Source organism: Paralichthys olivaceus, chromosome 16 (genome assembly GCF_024713975.1).
Source record: "Paralichthys olivaceus isolate ysfri-2021 chromosome 16, ASM2471397v2, whole genome shotgun sequence".
Taxonomy (NCBI): Eukaryota; Metazoa; Chordata; class Actinopteri; order Pleuronectiformes; family Paralichthyidae; genus Paralichthys; species Paralichthys olivaceus.
The window spans coordinates 22,742,590-22,764,040 of record NC_091108.1 but is presented as its reverse complement, the minus strand read 5'-3'; the positions used below and the strand labels follow the sequence as shown (position 1 = coordinate 22,764,040).

The 21,451-nt window shown below is 41.9% G+C and overlaps 1 protein-coding gene across 4 annotated transcripts in view; it reads left to right on the top strand.

The window, feature by feature from the left end:
• The window catches only part of LOC109642790 (junctophilin-1-like), a 34,095-nt gene that overhangs the window by 1,512 nt on the left and 11,132 nt on the right, over nucleotides 1–21,451 (top strand). For all 4 annotated transcript variants that reach the window (XR_011238761.1, XR_011238760.1, XM_069511184.1 and 1 more), the window contains exons 2-3: nucleotides 12,596–13,355; nucleotides 17,092–17,210. Coding sequence is in view for 2 of the 4 variants with exons in the window: in XM_069511184.1 (XP_069367285.1) it covers nucleotides 12,596–13,355; nucleotides 17,092–17,210 (879 nt within the window). In the remaining 2 variants the exon portion in view is untranslated. The remainder of the gene's footprint in view (nucleotides 1–12,595; nucleotides 13,356–17,091; nucleotides 17,211–21,451) is intronic.

Genomic DNA, 21,451 nt, shown 5'->3' with positions numbered 1-21,451 from the left:
TGAACCAGCACATTCAATGACACACAATGTGCTGATTCAAAGTGTTTCTAGTTCCAGTTATTGTAACGTTTTAGGAGTTAGTTTCATGTGATGGTTAAACTGGACAAAGTGAGTGACACCAACAGGTGCTCAGCCATGTTCAGGAGGTGGTGGGGCTCAGTTTACCCTGGGAGCTGTGCTATGTCATCATATTTACTCATGATTTATTAGATTTGTAGTAATATCACACATCAGACTTGTGCTTTCTTTACACAGCAGACATTTTTTTTAGGGATTTTTAGTGTTTTTGTTCTGAGTAACTCTGGCAAGATTTGTTAGGAAGCACAAAATGAATAGAAATATAATGTCACCGCATAAACAGCAGAACCTTGAGCTTTTATTTTATTGTTTTCTTGTTCTTTCTTTTATCTTGCTGCCCGATGTTTTTTCTAATGCCCTCAGTCTTCCACTTACAATAGTAGTAGTAACAAGAGTCACTATCTGCAGCAATTTAAGCTGTAGCTCATAGCTGCAGTGATACAAGTGTAATTTTGAATATAATAATAGGAAAATGGAAAACTGAGTTGTAAAGTAAGAGCTGAATTAAAATGAATAATTACTTCCCACTCAAAACTGAGTAAAATCAGTGGTACTCCACATTGCTCAATGAGTTTTCAGTAGTAGGCCTACAACCTATAAATATTTAAAATGTCATAGTCTTCTCCATTCTTCAGTGTCTTCAGCGTCAGGGGTGAGTTGTGTTTTTGTAGAGTAGACAGAATAATACTTACCTATGTGTCTTCAGCACAGAGTATAGCAAACTGTTCACATGGTTAGATTATTTCTGTTTAATGACTTGTTTTTTAATTAATCAGACCCAACTGTAAAAAAAAAGCAATATTGAATGCTGATGCTGTTGAGAAGTCTGGCTCATTTAGTCAAAAGTATAAATGTGTGTTGAGAGTCAGTAGCCATTTTATAAAAGAGCGGGCAATCCCAAGTATTTTTTTGTTGCTGATGACAGTGTAAAGAAATGGAAGCTGGGATGTATCAATTCAGAACTACGTGTTTATGAGACGACTAGACAAAAAGAATTGAAGTCTACTGTATGAACAAACATTTTTGCCAAAAGGAACACAAAGTGAAGTTTGTCTAGCACACCCATGATCAGGTACCTAACTTTGGAAGGTGGCGAGGGTAAAAAAAGAAAGAAACCGTAGCCCGTTTTAGCTTTCTTTATTGTGCTAATTGTGTTAGCATCTACAAATCTCTTCTTTGCCTAACATGTTTCATCAGGTGAGTGCTAAGCTTTGTTATACCTCAGTCTTTGTTTACGTGTGTCTGACATGAGTTCCTCATCTTTATGGACGTTCCTGTTAAATTTGAAGCCAGACTGAAAGCTTACCAGACTTGCCAGACTAATGTGTTACATAAAGCACTATTATACTTGAATGTCAACTGTAGAATTAGAATATAAGTTTACTTCTGCATTCCATTTTGTATGTTATAACACATCTTTTTTCAATCCTTTCACTTGAGTAAAAACCTGTGCTCTCATTTTCACATATTATATTTGTGTTCTTCCTTCTCTAACAAGAAAAGGGTGTGTGGAGCTACTTTTACTCACTGCTGGTTATATGAAACCATTAGGGGCCCCTCTCTCTCCCACTCTCTCTATCTTTAGTTCTGCCCTGCACCTTGATGTGGCAAGAATTGATCAATCTCACTGTCAAATTGTTCTTAGCAAGTGCATCATCATTTTAAAATCAGGCCTTTGTAAGACTTTGTTGATCATTGCTTCCACTGGTCATTTAAAAGTGCAGATGCGGATTTCCAGGTAATGTGTTAAGTACAGCAAAGTTACATTAGGTTCAGTGACTCTTTTTCAGTTCATTAGCAGGCGTTAATAGGAGTGACACACAGCATCTACTGTATGTATACAGTCATGGAATTTTTCATCAAACAGAATGTAAACTCATGACTAACACCCTCTCTGGCTGTGGTCACTTGCCTGTAAGGAAGTACAGCAGCCTGGTGTCACATAAAGGCAGAAGAACCAAACCAAATGACCTTGACTACAAGAGCTTATGCCGTCAATTCAGCCTCTTTTATTTTAAAATTGTATTTGAATAGCCTCAAGGTGTGATATCCTCTGCTCTTAACCCTCAACAAAAGTAAAGAAAAGCTAGCAAAAAGTGGAAACTTCAGTCAGACTCACATGTGAGGGATCCCTCTCGCAGGAAGGACAGATGTGCAATAAATGCTGTGTGGAGCAGATCACATAAACAAAATAACAATATTGATAACATTTATGAGAAAACAAAGTGTCTAAATAAATGGAGAGGTTTTTCAATTTTTTAAGTATCTATGCAAAAGAAAATGTCAGACAGAGTAGCAATGACAATTGCTACTCATGATAGTGGTATTGCCAGTAATGGTAGTATATGTGAGTAGGAATAATGTACAAGCAAACAAGTTGTAATAATAAGCCACGATCAGCTCCCTCCACAACCACAATCCCGCCACAGAAGCAATCCTGGATCCACAATTATACTGCACGAGGACTCTATATTGTTATTTTGTAGTAAGAAGTCAAGTCAGTAACATTTATTGATGAGACTTTAATATTATGAATAGAGAGAGGAGGAAAGAGAAGCTCCATGTGTTATGGGTCCCCCGACAGTCTAGACCAGTGGTCACCAACCTTTTTTGAGACCAAGATCACATTTTAATTCTAAGCGTAAGCAGAGATCTACTACCCTTATATCTTCCAAAAAAAACAGGGTCATATTTATTATTTTTTGCAATTTCTGTTAAAGGCTCAATGTACGAGCATAAATAAACACAAAGAAAGGCAGTCATGCAACTTTATCTATTCAATGCACAATATTCACATTAAATTCAACGTCTGTTCATTTACATTTAGCTTCTAAGTTCAACAATATGTTATGCAGAGGAGCTGCTATTGCAGCACAATGTGTTTGCATAGGCTTTGCCTTGAATATGGATATAAATATGACTAATTTAAATATAAATATAAATATTAATATATCCTTGTATAAAAATATTCCTGTGTACTAACATTATTACCAGCACTATATAAACCCCCTTTTTAAACAAAAGAATGGATTTGGTTAACAGAAACACTGGAGTGCTTTTATTTTGAAACGCATACAGAAAGTGTTGACTACCACTGATCTAGACCCATAGCAGCATAACTAAGAGCTGGTCCATGGCAGACCTGAGCCAGTCCGAACTATAAGCTTCATCAAAAAGGAAGGTTTTAAGCCTACTCTTAAACGTAGAGAGGGTCTGTCTCCCGAACAACAAGGACAGGGATCACTTACACCCCAAGGTATCACAGATGCCATCTAAACTGGGCTTAAGTAAGTCTGGACTTAGCCAGCTTTATTGGCTACTTGAGTGGAGGAGTCATTGCAAGTAAACATGCCATCAAGCAGTATGTTACTATATTTACCAAGGACACCACGAAGTAAATAAATTTGACCCATAGTACTGTAATTTTCCACAATTTATTTTTTTTTCCAGAGGCTATTCGAATGTCTTAGGTCTGCTACTGTGAAGACAGATTATTCCACAAGGCAAGATAGCTGCTCCAGTTATGTTTAGCCAGTGGCACCCAACCGACTTCCCAGTGTCTCAAGTTACTTCCATCTTTTAAAATAGCACATTCTCACATTCTCCAGCTGAATGCATCTGGGCAAGAGGCTGAACTCTCCTAACCAGACCACGGAGCTGTTTCTCAAAATACCTTTCGGACTCAGACACACTTGGACAAATGTACAGGTGTGTGGCTCCGGCTGTGCTCTTACTGATTTAGTCACTGAAGTAGGTTCACTTTAGTATAATTTCATAGCATTAACTCATGTACATGATCACCCCATTAAAGTCTTTACGGCTTTTGTAATGAATTAAAATATTGACTACATGGCCACTAGTATCACTTTGGGATGACAAACATTACAGGCTCCATTGGTCATGTGACAGGAATACGGTAAAGTATAGCACATGTGGAAGACCTAGGGAATGGCAGCACCTTACATGAACTTCTGACCCCCCCGACAATTAAAAAAAAAAAAAACTCTAGTAATTCTACATAAATATCTAGTGGTAACTACAAGTAATCGAAGTTTCAATACAACCTTGAGTTAAAAGGGAAAATAGAGGCTTGAGATGCATAATGAACGAGGCAAAGCGGAGTGTACAAATTAGCTTGAAGACTACTGCTAACGTTAGCTCTGAAGCAAGCCAAAAGAACAGTATGGAAGACCTTTTTGCAGATAGGTTCTACCCTAAATGGAGTGGCTCTACCCTAAATGAGGTTCCATGTGCCATGAATTCTCGCTCTACATGTCAATATATTGCGGCAATCAGATGAGGTCTGATGCCATTAAAGATATTCAGTTCATTGACGGGTTTTTCCCTCAATGAATCATTGTTGGATGAAGAGAATAGAGAGAAAACAGAGAATCGCGAGGTGGCTCCGTCAAATCTAGCTCCCCCTCCTCCGACTAAATTATACTGCGGTATTTTTGAGTGATCACGTTTGTCCTGGGTCAAATTCATCACTCTGAGTGATTGATTATATAAAAGAATTGTGTAGATTATTCAGAACCTGAGGGAAAAGTGATGGTGCTCTCTGTCTCTCTCTCTCTCTTACATACACAGAACACACGCAAATGCAGTCACACACTCACAAAGAGTGTTATTGGACACATGTAAACTCAGACTGGGTAAAAACAACTGAATTGGTAAACTTAGAGTCACCTAGACAATGTATGGAGATCTGGAGGAGATGGTGAGGTCTTTGGTTTGGCCTGATTCAGTTGCTGCAGTATGCAGCGCGAATGAAATAGACACAGACAAGAGCAGTATATTACTGACATAGCTGCTTAAAACTGTATTTAAAAAACGGACACGGTCCAAACGTGTATGAGAAGACCCCAAATGCTCATTGTAGGCTCACTTCGTGGAGCTGTGCATGGACTTGGTGGCGTGGTCCCGGGCTGTGGGCCTTCTCCCTCAGGCTATGGAGCTGTCCGTGGTCCCTGTGTTCATAGCCATTTGGATTTTTTTCAATAAAACAATAGTGGAATGGAAATAATGCTTTTAATTTTCTTTCCCGTGTCTTCAAAGACCACTTACTGTATGGGGTCTATGTTAGTGAAACCAAAACAAAAAGACAGCATTTGTTTATTTATTGCTATATTCAAAAGGTTATCGCATATCGCCTGTTTTCCTAATATCATGCAGCATGGGTATACATGGGTATTAGTGTTGTGGATTGATCCAGGTACAAATTTCAACATTTTAGGACAAAGACTTTGAATTCTACACTGTGTGGCTAACAAGATAGCAGCTTGTGCATCAGAAAAATATTGATTATTAATATTAAAAATATCAATATTATATAATTACTTTAATCGACATTAAAGCTACCTCGGGGCACCACCCTACAAAAGAAGGGAAAAGACAGCCAATTTTGTGATGAAGTCTCATGAAAGTACTAACTTCAAATTTGGAACTTTGATGAATATTTAATTTCCAGTAATAACTTTAACCAAAAATGATCAAAATGACCACATCAAAGGAGTTCTTGACAGTGTAGAAAAAAGAAAAAAAAACTGTGACAAAGAAACAAAAAGTGAAGAGTTTGTTTTTTTAATTTCTGAAAAACAGTCTAATGAAGCAATCACAGCCAGAGAGGAAGTGACATCACGCTGCAGCATTAATGACAACATGTGTGTTAAAGAAAAACATTAATTATGAAAAAATAAAAGCATAAACACAAACTAACTAAAGGTGTACTTACTATATACAGATGTGTAGATGTGTGTGTGTGTGTGTGTGAGTGAGAAAGTGAATTAAAGAGCACATGGTTACACCATGTGGTTCAAAGGTTCAAAGGTTTTATTGTCATCTGCACAACAGATACAGCGTACATGTTGGCAATGAAAATCTTAAATCCCAGGCACCTCAAGCAACTCAACATGCAAGTGTCATAAAATAAGATAAGACTAACTAAAAATACAATAATATACACTAGTGCAAATTAAACAATAAGTACAAATGTCAGTACTAGTGCAAAAAAAATTAAGTAAGCATTGTAAGGTGCAAAAAAATAAAATAAACATTATAATAAAATAATAAAACATTATAAGGTGCAAAATGAGATTTATACATGTCAGACTTAATTGAGCAGCAGTTATAGGGAGGAATGGACGGATATGAATTATTGCACTCTTTATATTTTTATACAGGTTGGAAATATGATGAATAGAAACGCGGTGACAGAATGAGAATTATTGTAAACTAAATAAATAAATATCAATTATTGCTAATGAATATTATAAAGTGAAAATAACTATGTTGTTTTAAAAGGATGTAGTGACTTTCACAGAGCTCAGGAGATCAGCAGTCTTACAGCCTGTGGGATAAAACTGTCCCTGAGTCTTGTGGTCTTGGTCCGGATGCTGCGGTACCATCTGCCAGACGGCAGCAGAGAGAAGAGTTTGTTGCTGGGGTGATGGGGGTCTTTCATTATCCTGTAAGCCTTCTTCCTACAACGCTGGGTGTAGAGGTCCTCCATGGATGGTAGCTCCGTGGCTGTTAAGTTTAAGGAGATGTGTGTGTAAGTTGTTGGGGACTGGTTAGAGAAAGTAGTAAGTTGCATGCAGAGAAAAGTCTGTTAACAGCATAACAGAACTAACGATAGCTTTCAAATAACTTATTATCACAGCAACATAAATCAAACTTATAAACATCACATGAAACAGAATTAAACAGTCCTTTGCTTAGCCTAGTGTAATTACTAAGCCCAGTTGTGTTACCAATTCATGAAAAGGGGGAAAAACAGTTTGAAGTCTAGTGAAGTGATCTTGCTGATTGTAGCTCCTGTTTTTGTGCATCTGCAGTTCAGACTTTGAACATTTTGGATTTTTGACTATCCAGGATAGAGGTAAACATAATGACTCAAGCCACTGGCTGTCACCAGCACAAAGGTATACAAAGTCAGTGTATATCTTTGGCAACATCAAGATGGGTAAATTTCATTGAAGGCAGTAGGAAACAGGACATTGCACTTCACCTCTAAGTTTGGCATATGTTCATCCATACGTATGTACCTCGGGATGATCTGATTAGATTACGGTGGTCAAAGGTCTAGGTCACAGTAGCCTCATATAACATGTTTTTGGCCTCTTGAACATAACTTAAGTTTCCCTTTTGGGAATTTCACCAAATTTTGACGCATTTTTTACTTGGCCTCAAAGATTAATAGATTTAAAGCATCAGGGTCATGATCAATAAAGCATACCTTGATTGGCTGGTTGTTTGTCCTTTCTGGACGACAGTAAAAAAACATGGTGGCCTCCGAAGAGAGGACCCGCTTCCAATGTTAATATAAAGTATTTAAATATAAAGGGCCCATTCTAGGGTAAAGAAAACAACAATTTGTACAATTTAGATGAAATACACTAGTGAAAACATCACTAGGATTATTTTATATTCAATAACTGCCCATAGATCCCTTTCGCCTAAATCTTACACTCTGAACCTTTAAGCTTGCTGAATCCTAGTAGCCTTGCTGCAGCTGATGTTTCAGTTTTGTCTGCAGATATATTGCACAACGGACATATCCTTTCCTATTAGGAAAAGCACAGATTTAATCAAGTTAAAAATAACTCCGCTCAGTTTAGCCCTGGCTTACTGTGACACTTGCATGTAGTGAAGCCACCATTAATGGTTTTAAATACACTTGTGCTTTTACTACCACTACAACAAATTGTATGATATGAAAATTGGACACTAAAGCAATTTCAGGGGATGTGTATTAAAAAGTTAATAAAAATATGGCAAGAATATAAGAAAATAAATAAAATATCAGTGATTAAAGGCAAAAAGCAAAAAATCAGAACTACCAAAAACAAACCGTTATTTGTTTTGTGGTATCAGAAATAATGACCTTTTTTTCAATTTTTACAATTTTAGTTTTCTAATTTAATATGAAAAGAACAAATGATACAAGGATTTAAATACAAACCATATACCATTTGTGTGTGTGTCTGTGTAACCAAAACAGACAGAGGATAACCCTCTTAGCTACTGGTAGCTTCCTCCAGGTAGTGGAACAACCAGAGTAATTGCAAAAACTTGGCAAAAGAAAAAGCTCCTCACTGACTGAGGCGGCAAATAAATCGAAGACTAAGCACATTACCATGCACACCCCATCACATAGACACCGCCCATACAAACTTTATGGATGTTAGACGGTCTTCACAATACAGGCTACGTGACATAAGAGAGTTTTAAAACAAGTTCAGATGCCATGATTTCAATTAGGTCAGTAAGTAATAGAACCGGACTACTTAATAATCTATGTAGCCTATCATAACACTGAGATCAGGGTTTATACTAAAGATTGGGATTTTTATAGCTAACTCTTGTTTTGGACAGTAGCCAGGATGATAGTGGCAGCATTAATTACCTTGACTGTGGTGCTTCACTGTCTAAACATATTGTTGCAATTAGTTTTGTCCCCATAACATTGACCCACAGCAGAGTACACATACTCCAAAGCATATCTTGCCTTATCAAGCTTTGATAACATCCCCACAGTAACTGGGTTTACATATATTTATTCACTTTGTGGTAGTAAGTGATAGTGGACTGTACACATTCTTTCTGCTGTCCTGATATCAATGGGGAGCTCGTTCCACCATTTAGGAGCCAGGACAGCAAACAGTCTTGATTTTGTTGAGTAGTTTACTCGCACTGAGGGAGCAGCAAGCCGATTGGTAAATGCAGAGCAGAGTGGACGGGCTGGGGTGTAAGGTTTGACCATGTCCTGGAGGTAGACTGGACCTGATCCGTTCAACGCATGGTACACTTGCTGGTCTAGCGGGTAGACCAGCAAGGAGGGAGTAGCAGTAGAGGCGTGAGATGACCAGATCCTAGACCAGAACCTGTGCCACCTTCTGACTGAGAAGGGGACGTATTCTCCTGATGTTTCGCAGCATGTATCTACACTAGTGGGTTGTCGCAGTAATGTTGGCAGTAAGGGATAGTTGATTGTCCAGAGTCACACCCAGGTTCCTAGCAGTCTGGGTGGGTGCTACCACGGAGTTGTCAATGGTTATAGTCAGGTCATGGGTGGGAGTGCAGTCATTGAGGTAGAATGAGAGCAGGGAGAGAGCAGAGCCGGAGACACCCAGATCCTGAAGGGAGTAAATAAGGATCTGTTGGTTAACTGTATCAAATGCAGCAGAAAGGTCTGGAAGGATGAGGACAGAGGAGAGGAGGCAGTCTCGGTAAAGGTTGTCATGGTGAAGATAGGAGGAGAGTTGATTAAAGATATCATGCTCAAGTGCTCTGGAAAGAAAAGGAAGAAGAGAGACAGGTCTGTAGTTGTTTACTTCAGACGGGTTGAGGTTGAGTTTCTTCAAGAGAATGTTTACTCTTGCCTCCTTAAATTTACAGTGTGTAGAATTTAGAGATATCGAGTGTTGACATTGCATGTTGCAGCTGAATACCCCTCACCCCACCCTCCTCTTCCAAACATGAAAAAGAACCTGTGGTAGCCTTCATTTGTCAGAAAAACTCAAAAGGTGTTTAGTTTGTTCAGTCTGGACTAATGTAAAAAACATGGCGGCCTCCGTAGGAGGTTGGAAAAGATGGAGAAGAGTTTTTTGGGATTGGAAAATGAGGGGTTTTGTTTTGGTAAAAAGTAGGGATGGGCATGATTAATTGACGAATCGATAATTGATCGTTAAGAATTTCGTCGATCATGTTATTTTTTAATCAATAAAATGCTCGAATAATGCGTGGAGGTACCTATGTGAGAGTTTTCGGTGCCTGGACTGACGGTCACCAGGCTGCGGTCGCGTCTCAGGTTGTGTGAGTTTATTAACAGCTTCCTGAGAGATTGCTCTATGAACTGGAGGTGACTCGACCAGAAAACGTCCCCTGTAATAACTGGTGCTCCCTCGGTGATGTTTAACCAACAACAAGCCTTTGTCACACAGTGCCTAGAAGTCATGATGATTCTTAAGGTGTGTATGTTACAAGTTTTTTCTTTAATTGAGTATTTTTTAAACCACAGTATCAAATCAGACCGTAAATAAAAAGGATGTGGACTCCGGTTTGGGAAAGTGACGCCAGTACTGAAGCACCTGAAAAGTTATTTCCTCCTCCTGACTTCATAGACTTCGTCATCTGCAGTATTCACTCTGTGTCAATAAACTATCGAATAATGCGAATAATGCGCGGAGGTACCTATGCATCCCGGCAACGTCAGTCTGCTCAGAGCGGGTGTTTTCAGCAGCTGGACTGACGGTCACCAGACTGCGGTCGCTTCTGACCCCTGTCAGACCTAAGTATTATTATGTTTTTGGTTAAGTTATTGTTTAATAAGTTTTTTTTAATGATTATTATTTGGAACAAACGAGGGTCATTGTGTTTAAGAGTGCCGGCTCGCAGCTGCAGGCTCCACTGCTTTGGAGCACCGCAGTGCACATCTTTGTTCTTCATTGTTCTTCTCGAAATAAAGATCTCATTCCGGAAAAACACACTGTATTTTATATTTTTATAGCATTTTTAATATATTGAAAGTTAAATAATGTATTTTAATTAATAATTTTTTTTATGATTAATCGATAATTGATCGTTAATTCTCCCGACGATCGATTAAGAAAATTTAATCGAATGCCCACCCCTAGTAAAAAGGGCTTTTGGCTGCAGAAATAGAGACAGAGAAGGAGGACAGAAGATATTGATCAGTGAACAGGTCATCAGGGTGTTTAGATTTTCACCATTTCCTTTCTGAAGCTCACATAGTGGCAGGCACAGAGTCAGACAACCATGGAGCTGGGGAGGACTTACGGACCTGTAGTGAAGTAAGAGGACAGAGACAATCAAGAGAGGTGGACAGAGTAGAGAGGAGACTGTCTGTGACAGAGTTAGGATGCATGAGTCAGATGTGGGGGAGGGCTGATAAAACAGATGAGGCCAGAGAGGAGGGGGAGGGGAGTGGATGTTGCAATGTACAGGTACAGAGTCTGTTGAAGCAGGGTTACAGTGAGGTTGGAGTTAGAGCAGTTTCTAGTGAAAATAAGGTCAAGATGGTAACTGGCTTTTAGGGGTGGGAATCTTCATCCTCATGATTCGATTCGATAACGATTCAGAGGTCAACGATTCGATTATAAAACAATTATTGATGCATCTTCAATTTATGTATATTGGTGCACTTTTTCACAACATTTCTTCTTGTTTCACTGCTTACACGTTCATCACTTGCAATTTTTAAAAACAGTGCATTTGTAATAAGAAATAAGTTTGTGTATGTTTTATTAAACTAATAGAAATGCGTGCAAACTGGAAAGTTACAACTTCGTTGTAAAGAACCTAAGGTAACAGGTATCTTGAATCACAACAATTAAAATGTGTCCTGCTACACATTTAAGAAAAAATGTAAACAAAGTTTGTGCAATACGGTTGTAGAGTGTCGGGATTGACGTGTCGGTGAAATAGCGTCAGGATGGGATGGTGTATTTTGGCTCCAACGTATGCAGAAGTGCTCGAAATCCCTGATTTTCCACGACGGAATACGGACGCAAATCTTTGGCAATAAATGCCGCGATGGACTTCGTAATTCGCTTCACCTTTTCCGATGAGGGTGGCAGCTTTCTAATTGCTTCCTCGATTGTTCTTTGGTCGGTAACACCACTAGTCGCAGCGACAAAAGCCTGCCGTCTCCTCCGTCGGGTGGAATCGAGTTACATGGCTTCTCATGTTTGTTGTGTTGCCAAAGTATTTTATTTTAGCGCAACACAGCTTACGTATAACGTGGCTCTTGTCCAGTTCGCTTCCGCCGTCGATGTTGTAGAAGCCAATGTGTTTCCACACGTCTGCTTTTAAATTAAAAGGAGCTGTTTGTATCTCACGGCGAGATGAGTAGCTGCAGCCATTATGTTTGTTTTCCTCTGTGCGGCGTGTCCGTTTCAGGTGCGCTCACCATAGTGTCCCGGAGATGACGCGTACCGCGCTTCTTAGTTCCCTATTTTAGAACCGTCTGTATTACTTTATTTAAATAATCGAAATTTGGACATTTGTGAATCGATTCAGAAACGTCCACGTCCGAATCGCGATGCATCTAAGAATCGGAAATTTCTCCCACCCCTACTGGCTTAGTGAATAAGAGGGGAAGGACTTAGTGAGAGAGCAAAGGAAGAAAGTAGAAGTAATAAGTCAGATGACCTCTCTGTCTGGATGTTGAAGTCACCAAGTAGGGCAGTGGGGTGCCATTTTCTGAAAATAGTGGTTGTATTTCTATCCAATTCAATAACAATTGTTTGTGTTGCACAAAATTCAAAACATAACATACATTATCTCAAGGCACTTTACATATTTAGGTCAAGACCTTACAATATTATGAAGAAACTATCAAACTGTCATTATTCAACCATCAGCAGAAAACATGAGTTCTTGTATTCCATGTTTGCTTATATTCAATGGCCTCTCTCAATAACTATAATTTTCATTTACTGCTTCTATCTAATTTCTGTTATTTCTTTTTCTCTTCCACATTCTTTCTTTGTAGGTACTTATCAGGGTCAGTGGACTGGTGGAATGCGTCATGGCTATGGTGTACGTCAAAGTGTCCCATATGGTATGGCCTCAGTCATCCGCTCGCCTCTAAGAACCTCGCTGGCTTCTCTCCGCAGTGAGCAGAGTAATGGCACAGTATTGCGTGACAGCCTTTCTGACAGCCCTGCTGGCACACGTGGTGGTTTTGTTCTTAACTTCCACTCAGATAGTGAAGGTTCAGAGAAGAAGAAGAGTCTTTTCCGACGTGGCTCCCTCTTCGGCAGCCTTCAGCGACTTCGAAAATCAGACTCGCGCTCGTCGATTTCCAGTAAGCGTAGCTCAGCACACAGTGACACCACCATGAGCCGCATCAGTTCAAGTGACGCCAACTCCACTATTAGCTTTGGAGATGGAGAGCCAAGCGATGATTACCTGACTCAGGAGGACAATGTCGATGCCACCACCACAGAGTCCTACATGGGCGAGTGGAAGAATGACAAGCGCAGTGGTTTTGGTGTCTCTGAGCGCTCCAACGGCATGAAGTATGAAGGTGAGTGGTTGAACAATAAGCGCCATGGCTATGGCTGCACCACCTTCCCTAACGGCTCCAAGGAAGAAGGGAAGTATAAGAACAACGTGCTGGCCAGGGGCATAAGGAAGCAGCTGATCCCACTGAGGAACACCAAGACCAAACAGAAGGTGGATCGAGCCATTGAAGGAGCAGTGAGAGCAGCAGCCATCGCCAGGACCAAAGTAGAGATTGCCATCTCCAGGTAACATTTCCTTTGTAAGATAATCTTAGAAAACCACAACTAAATCAAATTTTTCCCATTTTTTCTTTTACATTGAGCTCTGAGATTTCTGCCTTTATATTAGAGGTGGTGTAGAGAGCTGAAAATAAGGGGTGAGAATATTGGGAGAAATGTCCTATATTGTCAAATGTAAACATTCATCCACAGTTTACACAATGGATTCGTACAACATTGATCCAACATTAGTGTATACAAAGTTCTCCTGTGCCATGAGTGAGTATTATTGTGGACTTCAAGTTTCAGTTTTGAGCTTAAAAGCTCCTGTCAGAATTATGTATCTTTCCCTGTATTTTCTGTGTCGCTCCCGCCCATAGACACATCTCATGGTCTCACATGGTTTGTCTTGATGCATTATGGTTTGCTTGTATTTTTTAAGAGAAAACTGATCAACTGAGTCAGAACAGCTCAAACAAACCATGGGTTTAAAAACACCCCCAGTCTCCATTAGTCTTCCCTGTTGTTCAGATGGGTAGGAGAAACATCTCTAGGTCCGACAATGTTTGGTCAATGTATGCAGATTGTCATTTATGAACATGTAACAATTGTTTCTCTTATTATTATGTTACCGAGCAACCCTTCACACTATGCATGAGTACTGGACACATGAGTGCATATCTCTATGTGCTTGAGATATGCGTGCTTGGATTGAGACAGACATTAGCACATGCTCAGACAGTCCAGAGTAGTGAGAGCGATGGGTAGAATTTAGAAAATGGAGATGCAGTCTTTGCTGGTTGTAGTGAAGATGATGAACATTGCTCAGAGCTTTTAGCTTGCATCACTTCTCCCATCATCTGGGCAAAGTAGATAGAAACTGGGAACAATGTGAGGAAACAGAGAGATGGGAAGAGTGAGAGAAAAAGAGAGACAGAGAAATACAGAAAGCAAGAGAGAGAGGGAAGCAAGTAGGCACAGTCTTGTGTGTGTGTGGTGAGTGCATCAGAAGTAAGTGCCTGTCTAAAAAAGGCCAGGGAAGAGGAAGCATATCAACAGCTGACACAAATACTGTCTCACACTGCCCCAGCTACACAAACAGAGTCAGGCAGTCAGTGAGTAGTGTGGTATTCTGAGTCTCATTGATCAGTGTGGAGAACAGTCTGAACCTTTGAAATGGCGCTTTGGAGTTTTGTTTTGTTATGGCTCTGGGTTGGTTATGTGTAAATTCTTCTATAAATACTTTATCTTAAAATATTAAATGAGTGTAATCAGTTGTAGACATTTGAAAGGAGCAGATTTTTGCCTTCTAAACTGTGAGTGGGAAGTCTGGAGTGAAATGCTATTTGATAAAATGCCTTATCGACTTGTTTTGTTCCACAACACCCACGTTTAATGCACGTAATCCACATTTGTCATTTCGACCAAGGAGGTTATGTTTTCATTGTAATTTTTCTGACTGTTAGCAGGATTATGGAAAAAATACAGAGCATATTTTTGGAAACTCTGTGGGAGGGTGGGGTATAGGCCAAGGTATAACCCATTTAATATTGGTGCAGATCCGCTCCAGGAATTTCTTTCCACTTTGTATAACATTGGGAAAAAGGGCATTTTTTGACAATTTCTCTGCTTTCCAAATGAATTATTCCTCTCTTTCAGAAATGTAATCGGCCATATTTAGAGGACTGATACACATATTGGGGTATGCCATTCTAGTTCATATATGACTGATATGTAAACATGACATTTACACAGTCAGAAGGCTTCAACGTGAGCCTCCTGGTCAAAGCTCAGTTATAAACTTAACTTCTCTCCTGCCAGGCTGTTGGCGGCACTGTCAGTCGCACTGGAGGCACTCAAGGATGTTGTTATGTCTTCTGGTTCAGAAGCTTTTTGCATTGGAGTATGACGGCCAAACGGCCAACAGACATAAGTCGAGCTGCCCTGCCACTAATTTTCTCCACCTTCTTACCACCTTAGATTCACAGTTTGGTCATTTTGAGACTGTTAGTAGCTTGTCATGCTATTTGTTGACTCAATGCATCTGTTAAGGGGAGGTGCACTCTTGCTCCTTTGTGCACAGAACAGTGGACATCTGCGCTTAGGGAGCAGCCCTAGACAAAACTGTGCATGTAAACAGTCTGTTTTGCTCGGTTTGATCACGGAGAAAATAGAAATGTTACAGCTAGGAATATCGTAGTATCTGCCAGTGTAGAACTTATTTATACTGACCTAATGTTGATTAAGTTTGCTGACACATATTATTTTTCATAATCTACTTGATCCAAGTATTTATTTAAATTATTGTTGTAACTGAGAGCATTTGTCTGATGAAGTGGATGTGACGTGATCTGAAAGAGAGACTTGTCGTTCTACTGCAGTGACTGGAAGAACAGGCACAGTCGTGGTAGAATGTGGCAGAATGGAGGCTCTTCATTCAGTCATTGTTGGAGTCAATCAAATCATCAATCAAATTTTACTTGTATAGCCCATATTTACAGTTTGTCTCATAGGGCTTTAACAAGGTGTGACATCCTCTGCCCTTGACCCTCAACAAGAGTAAGGAGAACTACCAAAAAAAACCAACCCTTTTAACAGGGGGAAAAGAACATAAAAACTTCAGAGAGAGCCACATGTGAGGGATGCCTCTCCCAGGACAGAGAGAGGTGCAATAGATGCCACTTGTAATGGAGTAAAGCTTTTGACTGCAGAGGGCACTTCAACTTAACACAGGCATCAGACTTAATTAACATTAATCTTAATTAGCAGCTCACATGATCAGCTGTAGGAGATTGTGGTCATTTCAGATGGTGAAGTTGAGTGTGGGTGCTAGATAAAAGTGAAATACTTGTGGTGAGTACATTGTCGCTCTTTTGGAATAAGAGAGAAAAATGAGCGATACAGTATTATTATCTGAGCTCAGTGATTCAGTGTATTTTGAGAGTAACACAGTGGAGTTGAGTGAGGAATTCAGGGGTTTATTGTTGGAGGTCCTCCCGTCAGACTGCACCCCAATAACTTCCACCTGTAAACAGAGATGAAACCCAAAGAAAGAGTCTGTAGTGCACGTCACTGCTGTGTATGAAACCTGACTGATATGAGTGTATGAACTCTAATTCAGCCCCAAGCTACACAGTCAGAGGACACTGTTTACTAAGATGTCCATGTAAAAATTCAAATAGAAAATGCAGAACTGGAAATTAAGCCTGTGATGCCTTGTGTTCAAGTTACAATGTTCTGCCTAGAGGAAAGAGACAGTGTGGCGACTGGCTTGCATAATCGTGGTAAGGTAACAGTCAGTTAGTATGGATCAAATAAAACTGATAGCCCTGGGTCAGATAACAGAAATGCTGGGTTCAGTCAAGTAAGGGCTGAGTGGTGCAGGTCATGGCACCTGTGGATTTCAGTGCACCATGTATCAAATGTGAATAAATACATTCTGATATGTTCCTCAATACATATCTATTCCAAAATAAGAAAGTAAACCACCCTCTGTCGTAATGGTTATGTGTTTTTGTTTTATTTTTTAAAGTGACAGGAATTGTTTGTGCTGTTGAAAATGAATAGAAGTTCTGGTTGCAGCCTGTTGTACACAGCATTCACATGTAATGATCAGCTTTTACAATGCTCTATAGTACACACTGCAGCAATGTAGTGAGATTGATAATCTCAGTACATTTTAATAAATCCAAAATCAGTGGTGTTATGGTGTAAAGATGTTACTTGCTGCTTTCCGAGTTTGTATATTTCTGTATTTCTGCAGGACGTCCCATGCTCGTGCCAAAGCAGAGGCTGCAGACCAGGTTGCACAATCAGCCAGTCAGGATTCAGACATTGCCAGAGCTGTGGCCAGAGAGCTCTCCCCAAGCTTCCATCAGCCAGGTACTGGTGCAGCAGTGACAGCATGGAGAGAAATTACACTCAATGTTCTCAATGGTCTACTCGAATATATCTAGGAATATTTTACATCCATTGTTTTATTTTTATTTGCATATAATTTGTGCACAAATTGGGTTATGAGTGCATGTGGAGTTTTGAGACTTTTTCTACGTCCCCAGTTCTGTACAGATCCACAATGCATGCTGCACTATGGGAAACATAATGTGAATGGGACCCAATGGAGTGTTTTCATCTTGAACTATAGTGAAGCTATGACTCTTACAACATTGTCTGTCTGATTCACGCAGCCACATTTTCATACGATGAACCCGGTGAAGATCTTAAAATACAGAGGCAGAAACTGTGCCTAACCGAGTTCAAACTAGCTGACAAAAGCAAACAATACAGAAAGTAGAGCGTTGATACTACTAGTAGTGACGGAACGATCTGGCACTGAGTGGAGAGAAAAGCTGGGTTTAAATGCAGCTGAGGTTGATGAGGAGAATTAGCCACAAGCAATAAGCAGAGCTCTGAAGGGCTCTGAGCACACGCACGCACACACACACACACACACACACACACACACACACACACACACACACACACACACACACATACACACACGCACACACACAGCTGACAATTTTTGTTAATGGTTAAGTGAGTGTAACCACATCAACCTATTCTCTTTTGTCTATGAAGAATATGGCGCCCCTCTGAAAAAGCAAAGAATGCATTCCGGTTGAAACAGTATATCACCAATTGACATTATAAAGTGGCTGAGCTGCATTTAGTGGGGAACAAGTGCTGTGTGGGTGCAATTAATTCAAATGAATCTCATTCATGTTTAACGATACTCATGGAATACTCGGCCCACTCCGGGTAAACAAGGGAGGAGAGAATGGCGTTTGCTCAGTAGTCTTTATTTCCAAGGACGCCTGGCCTGGCAACCACACACATATAACTACAGGTCTCTCAACCCACACACACGTTCACATACGTCCTCCGGCTGCTCCAGTCTCAGGAACCCAGCCTACTGCAAGAGAACAGAACCAGGTTACCAGCGTGCTCTTATTGATGGCCTGATTACCTGATTCTGCACAGCTGTCTGATCACCGGCTGAGCCACTCCTCCCTGTTGTCCAGCAGTTGGCACCCTAACCACACCCCGCGGTCACATACCCCCACCGCCCGACTCAGGCTGGGATCACATGGAAGTTGAACGGCTGCAAAGCCAGATACCAGCGAGTGATCCGCGCGTTGGCATCCTTCATGCTGTGGAGCCACTGGAGCAGGGCATGGTCCGACCAGAGGGTGAAAGGGCACCCCAGGAGGTAATAGCGGAGTGCCCCGACCGCCCACCGACGGGCGAGGCACTCCTTTTCCACCGTACTGTAGTTCTACTCCCTCTGAGCCAGCTTCCTGCTAATGTACAGTACGGGGCGGTCCGCCCCCTCCACCTCCTGGGACAAAATGGCCCCCAGCCCACTGTTCGAGGCATCCGTCTGCATGACAAAAGGGAGAGAAAAGTTAGGAGTATACAGCAGTGGCTTACCAAAGAGGGCTAGCTTAACCCTCTCAAACGCCAGCTGACACTGCTCAGTCCACTGGACCGGATCTGAGGCACCCTTTTGGGTCAGGTCGGTCAGGGGGCTGGTCAGCTCCAAAAAGGCTGGGATAAAGCGTCTGTAGTAACTGGCCAGCCCCAAGAACCTCCTGACCTCTTTTTTCACCTTGGGCGCCGGGCAGGCTGCAACCGCTGCGGTCTTCTCTACCTGCGGCTGCACCTGTCCGCCCCCCAAGTGATACCCCAGATACCGTACCTCCCTCCGTATCACCGCACACTTCTTCGGATTGGCCGTGAGCCCCACCCGCCTCAGGGACTCGAGCACTGCCCCCACCTGCCGCATATGCTGCTCCCAGGTCTCACTATAAATGATAACATCATCCAAGTAGGCTGCAGCATATGCAAAGTGTGGCAGAACCCGGTGAGGCGCTGAAACTTGGCGGGGGCCTCGAGCAACCCGAACGGAAGTCTGACAAACTGGTACAAACCGTACGGAGTGGAGTAGGCCGTTTTTTCCTTGGACTCTGGAGACAAGGGGATCTGCCAATAGCCCTTGGTCAAATCCAGTGTCGTGAAAAAGCTAGCCTAGCCTAGCCGGTCCAGGAGTTCGTTGACCCGGGGCATTGGATAGGCATCAAATTTGGACACTGCATTCACCCTACAATAATCCACACAGAACCGTATTGATCCATCGGCCTTGCGTGCAAGCACAACGGGGCAACATCAGTCACTGTGGGATTCTTCTATTACCCCCATCTCTAGCATGGCCTGAAGCTCCGTCTGCACAATTTTCCGCTTATGTTCCGGCAAACGATAGGGCCGTAAACGCACCATCACACCCGGGGACGTCTCTATGTGGTGGTGTATGAGCGTAGTGCGTCCTAGCAAGGGGGAGAACACATCAGCAAACTGCCGCTGCAACAAAGCAACCTCTGCTCTCTGGCTTGGCGAGAGATGATCGTCATAACAGACCGGGGCAGAATAAACAGGTTTTGATACCTCCGGTCCCAACTCATCTCTCTCGATCACCGTGGTAGCCAGAGAAACAGAGGCCACCTCTCTCCACTCTTTAAGGAGGTTGAGGTGGTAAATCTGTGTTGCTCCACCCCTGTCAGACCGCACCACTTCATAGTCCACCTCCCTCACTCGTTGTGTGACCACGAAGGGCCCTTGCCACTTGGCGAGTAATTTGGAGCTAGAGGATGGGAGTAATACAAGGACTTTATCTCCCCAAATGTTCTCAGATTCGTCCCTCTGTTGTACAGGCACTGCTGACGTTGCTGGGCCTGGAGCAAATTCTCCCTTGATAATACCCCAAGTGAATGGAGTTTTGCTCGCAGGTCCAGCATGTACTGAATCTTGTTTTTAGAAGCGCTTGGACCTGTCTCCCAGTCTTCTTTTACCAGGTCCAAGACGCCCCGAGGTTTTCCGCCAAACAAAAGTTCAAAGGGAGAAAATACTGTGGAGGACTGGGGAACCTCCCGCACTGCAAACAACAGAGGGTCTCACCATTTATCCCAATTACGGCTATCCTTGTGCACATACTTACGAATCAGTTTCTTTAGTGTCTCGTTAAACCGCTCCACCAGCCCATCGGTCTGTGGGTGGTAAACACTAGCCCGGATTGAATGGACGCCCAGTAATTCGTACAGCTCGCGTAGTGTGCGTGACATAAAAGATGTGCCCTGATCCATCAAGATTTCTTTCGGAATCGCGACACGGGAGATGACGTGAAACAATGCCTGCGCAACGCTCTTCGCGGAGATGGTTGGCAGCGGCACTGCCTCGGGATATCGCATTGCGTAATCCACTAGAACCAACACAAAGCAATGTCCCTGTGCACTCCTGTCTAATGGCCCGATGAGGTCCATGCCCATTCTCTCAAACGGTACCTCAATCAAAGGGAGAGGGCGCAACGCCGCTTTTGGGGTGGCCGGCGGGTTAACCAGCTGACATTCGCGGCAAGACGCGCACCACCGACTCACGTCTGCGTGAATGCCCGGCCAATAAAAGCGGGCCATTATCCGGTTCAGTGACTTCTCATACCCTAGGTGCCCTGACATGTGGTTATAGTGAGCCGCCTGGAAAACCATTTCCCGACGGCTTTTCGGCACCAACAACTGGGTGATCTCCTCTCTGGTCTGTGTGTCACGGCTCACCCGGTACAATCTGTCCCTAATGACTGAAAACCATTGGTGAGTGTGTGCTGCATCCGGAGAAACGGCGGAGCCGTCAATACTAGGGATGTACGGTGACGGTGTTAGTACAGTATACCATGGTATTTCACGGTGACGGTATTTAATTTTTTTAAAGATTTTTTTTGGTACTAGGGGCCATGAAATAACCAACAAAACAGACATTAGAAGAAAAACATTGCTTTATTTAAGCAAAACGTGTGTGTGTGTCTGTCTGTAAACCACCATAATCTCTCTCTATAGAATTCGGGTTCGCTTTGGCATGACGTCACTGCCATGCGCCAAACAAACAACTAATCTACAAGTGAACAAAGCGTTGCAAAGTGACGTAGTGATGCCTTGTAGATCTGTAGACAACAAGACCATCAATAACAATAACAATGCTCTTTGAATGAAACATCGTAGACCGACTACAGTGGGATTTATAATGATTAATTTTACCTGCTTGGACTTAAGCTATGCATATTCTTTGTTATGTCACTC